At 36.3% G+C, this 11,685-nt stretch overlaps 1 protein-coding gene across 1 annotated transcript in view; it reads right to left on the bottom strand.

Moving 5' to 3' along the window:
• Positions 1-201: 201 nt before the first annotated feature.
• LOC108566890 (ski oncogene) overlaps positions 202-11,685 on the bottom strand; it is a 39,865-nt gene continuing 28,381 nt past the window's right edge. Inside the window, exon 2 of the mRNA XM_017927002.1 lies at positions 202-2,896. Coding sequence (XP_017782491.1) covers positions 1,850-2,896 — 1,047 coding nt within the window. The 3' untranslated portion in view covers positions 202-1,849. The remainder of the gene's footprint in view (positions 2,897-11,685) is intronic.

Raw genomic sequence — 11,685 nt, 5'->3', positions numbered from 1 at the left:
CAAGGGCGATATAAAAACAACAAATCCGGTCCTTTTTTCGTTCATCTTATATCTTGTCTTTTTTTGTAATAATGCCCTTCAAAAACTAAAATAAATCAGAGATCTGTTCTTAGCATACTCGAAAAATTTAATAACCGACGATCAATCACTGGGTCCATCATATATATATATACATATATATTCAGTATTGTTATTAATTTGTTTTTTTTTCTGTAGCAAATTTTTAAACTTAAATTAGTTGCTTCCTCGGCAAATCGGATTCCGCCATCCGAAATGATCCCTCTATCACAAATTTCCCCGCAGTTACATCCTCGTCTGTTCGATCAAAGAACAACACAAAAAATAATAGTCTAAACAAACAAAACAAGAAATGAAATGTACATCATCTACATATTTATATGCGTATAATATTATATATATAAATAATAATGTTATCGTAGATCCCTGACGTCTATGAAATCATGAATCTACGCTGCTTTTGTTTTACATCCCCGCACCGTGGGGATGGTTCACAGTGAAAGGATAGTCATAAATAAATTAGTAAAATAAACAAAAATATCTTTCTTCCTAAATAATAATAATAAAATCTATTCATATGGCGTTCTCCTCGTATTCAACCTTATCTTCAATTTAATATATATATATTCATATATATTACTCTCCTGCGCTTTTCGAATATTTAAATTACTTTTTGTTTGTATCTTCTATATAATATATACCACAGTCATTCTAAAACAAAGTTCCTTCTGTATATTATACTATTTGCGCTCCTATAATTACAAGTATATATTTTTTTTTATAAACATATTTAATCATTAATTGTATTTTCTATATACATAATATTCACTTTCTTTCATATACAATATATCAATCAATATTTCGATCCGGGATCAAATTTTTTTTTTCGCGTCCCGCGCTTTCTCTAAAAAAAATAATGAGAAAAAAAACGTAAAATAAAACAAACTTTAACTCGTATGTCAAACTGAAAATCCAAATCCATATAAAAAAGTTATTTTTTTTTCTTCAATAGATGATTGCATCGATTACCTGAGAAAAATGTATCAAACGTGTATCAAAAATGTTTTTTTCTTTTCTTTTGGTCGACGGTTTTTATCAAAAAAGATCGATGGTGTTTTTTTTTTGTTGTTGTATACAATTAATGATTGAATCCATTTCGATGGGGGAGTGGTGTTTTTTTTAAAATAAATTATTGATAATTCGTGGGACTTGAACCCGCGCACCCTCGCAAGAAAACAAAAACAATCAAATTCATTCATTCACGCCGTTACAACGATGATAATAATAATAATAGTAATAATCATATTAAGAATATTGAAAATTGTGTGTGTAAGTGTATATATGTCGTCATGTTATATATATATTTATATAATCGATTTGTTTTATATCTTATTTATTACTATGTTTCTTATTTTTCTTCTTTTCTTTTATATATATTATATGTTTCTTCGATCAACGTAGCTTTGCTTTGCAAGCTGCGACTGATGCGCTTTGTACTTTATCGATAAAAATATTTAGTTATCATCTTCGTCTCGTCTAAAACTTAAAAACTACTCGAAAATATTGATTAATCATCATATTGATAATAATAATAATAACAGTTCGTCTTAATTTCACAAATTAAAACAAATAACAAATTTGTCTGTCCCTCGGCGAGAGAAGCTAAGTATATATGTGTGTATGTGTGTGTTTATGTGTATGGTTATATAACTACTACAGCCGAATGTACATAAAGCTCGAAAACTGAACAGGTTCTTCCCTTGCGTTGAATGAACTTGGTGAGAGTGGTCGCAAGATCCAACAGGATACGTAAAGCAGATCCGAATCAGAGTCATTCGGGAGGCGGCGGCGACAGAGCGTTCGCGGTCTCTCCGCAACCGCCGCCCGTTTCCTGTGCCGTCGTGATGACACTGGTTTTGGCGGGGGAGGAGGCAGGCTCGACATCGTTATCGAGCGGAGGCGGTGGCGGCGAAGGCTGCGGCAACGTCGTCGTCGTCGTCACAGGCGGCGGCGAAGTTTCGCTGCGTGCGTCCGATGGCACTGTCGCCGCCACAACCGTCTCTCGTTTGATGGGCTTTTCATCAATCAGCGGCGGAGTCGACGGCGGTGAAGGCGTTATTTTCAGTCTGTCCTCCGAATCCTGCATATCCTTTTGCAATCGCTCCAGCTTCAACTCTAGCTCCATAATCCTCACGTTTTTCTCCTTTGCTTCCGCCATCGACAGCGCTCGCTCTTTGGACATCCGCCGGAAGATCTTCTGAAGCAGATGCTGCAGGTCTTTGTCGATCACGCTCTTGACAACCTCCTCGAATTTATCGGTGCAGTCTGAGCTCTCCGAGGCTGTATCGTCGGTGTCGGTTGACAGCTCTATCTCCGAGTTATATCTGGTCAGCATCTTGCCGGTGCTTTGCACCACCGATACCGTAGAGTCGATCACGTTGTGCGAATCGGGCGACCTCTGCTGCGTCTGCCGTTCGTCCTCGATCCGCTCGACCTTGATCTCCTTCTGCATCGATGAGCTGACCTCCTCCTGTTTGTACGATGATGGCTTGATATATCTGTGCTTCTTGGGCGTCGCCGGTGCCAAAGCTACGTTCGGCTGGTACCCGCCACCGCCGCCCTCCGAGTAATGCCTCCGCAGCGATGTCTGGTTTGCAGCAGGCGGTGGCGGCAGAGCTGCCGGTCTGTATCCATTATTCGTAGACATCATCTCCCTGATCTTACTCTGCTTTAGGCTCGGCGGAATCATCGTATCTATGTACTGGAAGTAGATTGACTGGTTCTGATGCATCATCGGCAGCGGGATGTACTCCACTTTGTTCTTTTTAATTGGTGGCGGCACATCCTCTTGCTTGATCAACTTCTCCGACGAATGCATCTGCAAGAAGACAATACAAAATCAGCAAACTTAGTACGGAACACAAAAGAAAATACATTGAAACATCTACTTTGATAGTGTTCCATAAAACGGTACTATTCCCTTACAAGAAATTTAATCATTTCATTCTTTATTCGATATTCAAGTTTTTGTTCGAGATTCAATTTATTCTAAATTCGAGGAACAAACGATCTCGATGATTCATAAGATTCGAAACTTAAGCAACTAACGTTGTATCTAATGGTGCAGTGACTTGAGTATAAATCCTTATACCACACAGCACAGGTGAAGGACCTCGTGGTCCTTGATAAGTGAAAAAAAAAAGAAATTCATCGAGAAAGACTGACACAACCACTAAATTATTTAGAAAAACCTTATCCACAAGATGTTGTCCAAACGAGTTTCACCTCCGCTATTACGTAACATGACTCCACTAATTAACCATTATCTAAATCACGCATAAATGGTTTGGGTGAAAGTGAGGGACAGTAGCATCTTGTTTTAAACCAAAACCTTCATCCTAATTCCATAACAATATAAATTAACAAAAAATAATAATATTTCAAAAACCTTCTATTATTCATTATTTTTATCATGCATCAAAATAAGATTTCCATTCACATTTTATCAGTACTAAAATTATTGTATGCGAGAGACTACAATTCAATTCCATTTAATGAAATTTAACTCTAAATTTAGCAACATGAATCGTACAACCATTTACTCATTTACATTTTTAATAAATAGAAAATATTTATCTTTATTCTATAAATTAAATCATGAAGTTTAGAATAATTTATTTAATTATGTGCGACGAATATATGTTTTTTATCGCCTCGTTCAGATAAATGCTTATAAACAATCATAGATTAATTTTAGAGTTTGACCGAAAACAACAAAAATGTCTCCGATTCAAATGTCTGATGATAGAAAATGGTCTACCTAATCTATTGTTTTTGGGTAACAACGGTAATGACTAATATTAAAATATATCACAAACGTTACCCAAATCTTCGTAAATTAACTAAAAGAAATATACATTTTGTGATTTCTCAAGATAAAAGGATCATTTTACTTAAATATACTCGTAAACATTTAATGACAAGGTAATGATTTTTGTTTTTATGCCACAAGCAGTATTAACAAATAAAAAGCAAAAATATAATAATTTACATTTTCTGATGGATTTTCATTATTTTACCAGAATTAATTCGAAACCGAAAGCAAATTAAACTAGTCGAGATTTGACAAAGTTTTCTTTTGTGCGGACAGCGTTAATAATAATCGTGGAACGATTGTGATGTTAATAATTCGGGGAGCGGTTTTAATAATAAACCGGAAAACGAAATGAAGAAATGGAAAATAGAACGAATATAGTAAATGAAAGTAGGGTGCATAATTTCCAACTTGATTCCCATGTGCGCAACACTACGCTAAATAATCGCGTCCTGCAATTTAAAAAAAAAGCCCCCATTCCGCGAACTCATTCATCTTCATTGCTCTATCCAGAATCCCATCAACTTTTTGATGGGAATGAGCACCGAAGGATGAATACAATTATTCGTTAAATAAGTGCTGCTACATTTATAAAAAAAAACAGGTATTAAACAATATAAATATTATACAAATTAACAGTCGGTAACGGAAACTGGTATTATTTAATGAAATACCTTAGTATTACACACTTATATACTAATTAGCAAACGACCGATAAAATGATCGACTTGTCATTTTAATAATATCTAAGTTTCAATAGCTTTATTTCAGATTGAAAAGGTTTCTTTTGAGGATTGCATCAAATATGATATAATTTGTACTTTTCCTAGAATTATTTTCTTAGGTAATACATTTATTTTTTGTTAATTCGAGTCAGTATTAGGTTACGGAAGTGTTGTTACAAAGACAATTATGCAACTCGCGCTTTAGTGAATATTAAAATAAAATAAAAACGAAACAATTTGCTGTAATTTATATTATTCGAAGCAGTTATATTACATAATTCGCCCTACTCTGGTTTTTTCGTTGTTGTTTTTTTTTGTGCGTATTTGTATAGAGTTGTTGTTTTGGTCTTGTTACACTATTGTCAAGTTCCCTGGAGGGCGTTCGAATTTCAATCAAGAGTGTCTCGTAAACAAATGCGCGTTGTTCAAAATTGAAATTCTCGCTTGAAATTCAATACACGGACGACGGCGATGGGAAAGAATCCTTTCTCCCGTGCATTATTATTATCACCGTCGTCGCCGTCTTTTTCCTTCCTTCTTTCTCTCTACTGTTCTTTTTTTTTTATTACTTTCTGAATATAACTCTGGCGGCGCAGGGGAATAATGGATAATTTCGTATTCGCTGTGTGCGCTTGCACGTGCAGATTATCCTTGACTTTCGTCATTTCCGCATCCCGGTTGGAGGCGGTGGAAGAGGTAACGGCGTCGGCGGCGGGGTGAATGGGCCTAGACCGCCGCCGCATCCTTCACTCCGTCGTGTTGACGGGCGCGTGGGTGAGACTCGAGGCGTCGGCGTCTGCCGCCCCCGCGACGTTATCGATCGATTGCCTACGCCCGCCGCAGCCGCCGCTTCCCGCCCACCGCCATGTCTCCGTCCAGGTCTCGCCGCCGCCTCCGAGCCCCGCTTGACATAATTCCCTTTTCCGTATGTAGGTTACAGAGCGAAGTGCATTAATTTTACTCGCACTTACGCAACGTTCGCCCCGTCGCACGAACAGTTTTCATTTATTCAGTTTGCCATGTTATTTTTTTCTCCTAATCCTGAATTATGCAAAGCCGGCCCTGAATAGGAATGATTAATTGAAACAATTGTGGTTCGATCATGCGACCACACACCGCTCCGTACCGCGTTTAACTTTGTTCTCCTGTCTTCAGTCTCTCACACCCTATCGTATCTCAAATAAACCACAAACAAACCAATTGCAATTTTTCAAATAACCGCACTTTCTGTAAAACATTATCCTACTAGATAAGCAAAACAAAACATATTTAAGTTAATTTGCTTTAATATGCTGTATTTATTATATATTTCCTTTTAATTGTTTCTACTAACATGTACAAATTGATGCTCCGCATTTTCAGCTAAAAAATGCAGCAATTTAATTAGAATACAAAAACCAAGGCAAATTAAACCAAATAAACAAAAGTAGAACAGAAGTAGAAAAAAGATTATCAAGTGATCTTGATGAACCATGGAATGTAAAAGTATTTTGGAAGTAATTCAATCTATAAATATATTTAAAATCTATTACATTATTACAAAAGAAATAGACAACTTAACAATAATATTATACCAAATACGTAAATCTACAAATTAAAGTTTAGTATTTATAATAACCGAATACTGTGTAAAACAATTATGTAATAATTAAATGAAACAAATTCAAATAACAATTTTCTATAAAAAATACTATTTTATTGTAGTTTTTATGAAAATAGTAAAATTTGATGACTAATGTGTTAATATTTATTCTGAATTGAACACGCATATTTTTTGGATGAAAATTTCCGATTCAAGCTCTTCATATGTAATGTCATTCATCCGCAATAGACTGGAAATATAAATTCTGATTCGTTTCAAAAGCAGACTTCACTGCATTTTCATATAACCCAGTTATAATTGTCAACCACAAATAGGAAAAAAAAATATAGGAGGGTCGTCAAAATGAAGAAAAAAACAAAAAACAACTACAAAACAACAGTACGCTCTTGCGGAATTAATGGTGAAGGTGAAAGCAAAGGGTTGGAAATTATGAATGGGCAACTAACTGGATGTGGTTTAGGTGTTAAACTATATGCCATCTCTCTTCTCCCTACAACCTTCCCTTATAACTCTCTTTCTCTCTCGTGCGCTATATATGTGAGCTCGGGTAATTTGATATATGTGTTCCCAGGAGGAAAAGGGGTTGCCCTCCCTGAGCGAGCGTCGGATTTGTATGTCCTGGGAAAGCACAAAGAGCGTGTTTGGGCATGCGTAACGTACGCACGCTCCGACGGGCGGCTAGTCGGAAAACCAGACGTCGGAGAATCCGCCGCCGTCTGTGAGCCGAAATTGTAAGGGGGCGGAGAGGGTGAAGGCGTCGTCGTCGGCGGCGGCGCCGTTTCACAGACAAACGAAAACCGCCGCCGTCGACAAACACCCCCTGATCCGCCCCTCGGAGCATACTCTCACCCCATCGAAGAATGGAGGCCAAACACGCGTACTCCACCGCCCACACCATCTACTTGTTACGTAGGCGCTCTCTTATTAAATATGTAGGAGAAGGGGTTTTGCGGGAGGCAGCGGCGGTGGCTGCTGCTGCTGCTGCTGCCGCCACCGCTCGACGCTGCCGCCGCCACCCTTCTCATCGATTTCATCACACTAAACCACCCGGCTTTTATTTATAGAACAACTCTCGTTTTCGCTTCCTCCAATTTATACATCACATCTCGTACACGCATCACGTAAACTAAATAATTAAAGAGAGAGCGAGAAAGAAAAATTTAATTAAAATTAATCCAATGATTGCGCTTCTCAGCCTCCCACAATGTTATTAATATACCAACAGTTCATGGCTTTTTTCCTGAAACATCCATCAAACAGTCCTAATACTATTATCAAAAAACAACAATAATTTCGTGGTACTAATAGCAGTCAATTAGGGGACTAACGAGGACGAAGGAAAAACAATTTTAATCGAAAACACGTAATTCTAACTTTCGTTTCAAATACGTTCAATATTATTGAGACAATACACAAATTGTCACATTAAAATCATCAATAAATTGGTCATTCATCTCTTAACTCTAATTAGCATTTAGAAGTGATACTTTATGAGACTAATTAATGTATTTCAAGCTGATCAATCAATATAATTACTAAATGCACATTGTTAACTCTTGTATATCTATAGTTATGTAAGTGCAGATCTATCACCATTTAAATTTGGATAACAGTGGTGAAGCTTTAAAATGATGAAATAAAAATTTTATTTTTTTTTTAATTTTCAAAAAACAAACATCTATCAAATGATTATATCGGCATTGGAATAGTACACAATAATTTGCATTCCTCATTATTATTCTAGCGTTTTAATTTGTAAATCCAGTGATTTACAAATGTACGTCAATGTGTACGTCAATGATGGTGAACACATATTCTCATAATATTTAATAAAATATAAATAAATAAAATCTTCCAAAATTATAATGCGGTATCATCCATTCAAATAACATCAGCAACATATGATCTTTAACTTTCATAGCTATAAAATTTATTTGTTTAACATTATATGTCTTCTGGTCATTTGATGCTTTGAGAAAATAAATGTGGTAGAATTATTATTCATTTGAAGAAAAAAAAATATAATAAAACATTTTTACACAAATTATGCAAGAGGTTAACAGTGAACAAATAAAAAGTACATAGAGTGCATTGATTGCATCCAGGTGAATATATTTAACTTTCCCAGGAGGCGATTAGAAAGGACTCGGTGTCGCGGAATCGCTTTTCTCATTCAGACGTCTCATTTAAACTGCGCCGCATTGTGATGCACACTGTGAAGGGTTTAGTTGTTTATTTCGTAGCGTGTTTTTTATTGTCTCTTTGGTGGATGACCGGAATATGTAGCAGGAGAAGAGGAAACAAAACGCGCAGTGTAATTGTGCTGAGCCAAACAAAAGAGGGGGGCAAGTGGACGAGAAGGGTTTCCATATTTTATTCCAAGTGTAAACGCGAAGGGGCAAAGCACCGAAAACAAGTGAACCGTGGACCAGTCCATGGATGGAAGAGAGACCAGAAGTGTCAATTCGAACGAATATGTTACTCCGAGTTCCCCTTTATCCTCTCGGTGCGTTTTATCACCGGAGGCGAGTCCTTCCACCTCTTAAGTTCGCCTCCTCTTTTTTTTTCCTTCCTCCTTTTGCGACGTCCATTCAATGGATCGAGAGCGACAAAAGGGGTGGACTGGCTCCTTGTCTCCTTTTTTTTTAGTTCCCCCGGGTTTTATTTTACTCCTTCCTCCTCACCAGCTTCTTTTAATATCCTTTGGAAACCCGCGGAGCGGCTTTGTCCAACGATCGCTGAATGGCTGCGTGCAGAAGCAGCTCTTTCTTTCTCGACCCTTCGTGTCCCAGTTACGAATCCCTTCGCCGGCTTCGAGTTCTGTTGTGCAACGCGCGAGCCAAAGTTCAGGGCAGCGGCTCGCCACGTCCCGCAAGAGGTCAACTCGACAATAATCAACAGCATCCCAACATGCCGTGAAAACAAAGAAAATATCAAAGCTTGCTGCTACACGTATACGCAGTAGCTGATAACGAGCTTGGTTTATAAGATGAAATCATCTAAATATTATAGATATCAGAAATCAACGACAACAAAATAATCGTTAACATCAAATTTTTCTTTATATGCAAAATATTCTAATTAATACACGAGATATAATAGAAGATGATTAAACGATTTTTTATTTGCAAACATGTTTGGGTTACATGATGAGATATTAGAATCTAAAAAAAAAATATAGAAAGAAGAGGTCAAGCTCTCAATATTCATCAGCATCAGCACATAATGCATATAAGCAGACGTAATAACATGTTTGATTAACTTGGTGGGAGGCTACGATCTTAAAATTATTGAAAGCTGATATAACATAATAATCATCAACATTACGAGGTGAAATGCTATCATCTAAACATTATACACTGCACAACTTAATTCCCAAATAGACATAAACATCAAAACGTTCATTCTAATAATCAAGAAATTAATAACATGCTTGATATATAATAAGTCCACAATCATCAACAAAATCAGCATATAATGTGCAAACAAACAAAAAAAAACTTAAGATCGAATTGAACTACTAGAAACAATAATAGTTGCCAACAAATTCATTGTATATTATAGAATGTTATACTGTTACTAAAAAACTGAATCCAATATATAATAATAACAACTAAATAAACAACAATCTTAGTAACAAGGAAAACTCGATTGAAGCCACAATAACTAACTTGATTCGAATTCAGTAACAAATTAATACCATCATTAGCAAAAAGAAGCCAAATTTTATCGTGTCTTATTATTTAAAACTAGTATGGAAAAAATATGAAAAAAAAATCAAAAGTTAGACTTGCTGATTGAAATATCTTCCGCTGAGCATAGGAAATGAATTTCCGCTTGTGCAATTTAACGCCTCCTCGCGTTTCCCTGCTCCTCTCTTCAACGCTCATCCACTTTTCTTCAAAGTGTATGAGTAAAAAAAAATAACAACGTAGCAGCGCACCCATCGACATACATGACCATTCATTAGGCTGTACCGAATGTCCTTGCCTTGCGCTGCACAAGATAAAATTGATGTGGGCGACTTAATTAGTAATTGGATAATTGCGAAACGCCCGCGCCCTTCTGCACAATATGTGAATCGAAGCCGCCGCGATTAAAATAAACGTAATAGTGCATCCACACTATTCGTGAAATGAGACATACATGATAAATAGGTGCACCAACTGTTGGTAATCATAAATGCATGTAACAATATTTACACGGTTAAAATATCGATAAATTGACGTATAATTGTTTCATTCACTCTCTAAATCAAGACTGAAGTTGACCACTTCTGTCACTTTCACATAAATGTTAGAAATAATAAATAAGCAAGTGCACATCGTACTCTTCCTATACCGTGCATTACACGAAGCGCGTATGTTTATCGAGCTGCAGGCAATTAAGATGACTAGACATATGTAAATAGAAAATTAAAGATGGGACGTGACACCATTCGCATTACGGAATACGCTGCTAGAAATATCATCATAAAAACACATGCGTGCGTTCACAATGAAAGACATGCATTTCGTGTTCCGGAAAAAAAAAATCAACATGTAAATGATATACATGTATATATAGTTTTTTTTTGTATGGATTTATTTACTTTTCTTTGGAGAGGTCGTTGAGCCTGTGGGGCGGCCAAGCGATCTGAAGACCGTAGGGGGAGATTCGAATGTTGGAGGTCTCGACAGTCGCTGCTCCCGAAACAAGAGTAATGCGAAAAACAAGCACCCCAGATTCGGGCTTGAGCAATGCGTGACTTAAGTGCTTGTATTTAATGTTCTCGTTTTCGAAAACCCAGTGCCAGCCTTGTCGAGATATCGAATTTGGGTCACGCATTCCGAATTGGTCCGTCCAAAACAATATATATACACATTATTCAACTCTTTGTCATCTCCTATAATCATCACTGACAACTTAATAACAATATACAAAAGAGCTTCATTTCTTACAGCGTTCAACGTAATTTAAAAGAGAAAAATTATGAGAGAGGAATGGAGATAACTGGAAGCTTTTAATCGACAACGCAATGACAAAAGCTATCCAGTGGGAGGATTCAATAGCGCATTGATAGCAATGCACTCGATCGTTTTCTTTGTTTCCATTTATGACTCAACATTATGTACATTCAATTGTTTGCAGGTAATCAAAATATATATGCACTAATTAACATAGAAAAATTGACATTTTAGTTGCAAATTATTATTTCCTTTCATTATGAGTAAAACATAAATTAATGATCATTATCGAAACTTTAACTCTTGTGAAATAATTAGTAGTTCATAGTACCTTCAATTCAATCTATTTATTCCATGTATGTAAGCTTTTATAACAGTTTTCATACTAATTATGTAGATAATTATCAACAATTCAAGTGACGGCTTAATATGTAATAACAATAAGATTATTTGACAATAGAATCGTTAAATTAAAGTGTCAATTACATTGCAAATTGATACTAACTTCCATTTAACACA

Source organism: Nicrophorus vespilloides, unplaced genomic scaffold, assembly GCF_001412225.1.
Source record: "Nicrophorus vespilloides isolate i.1.1-1 unplaced genomic scaffold, Nicve_v1.0, whole genome shotgun sequence".
Taxonomy (NCBI): domain Eukaryota; kingdom Metazoa; phylum Arthropoda; class Insecta; order Coleoptera; family Silphidae; genus Nicrophorus; species Nicrophorus vespilloides.
This window is presented reverse-complemented; position numbering and strand designations above follow the sequence as displayed.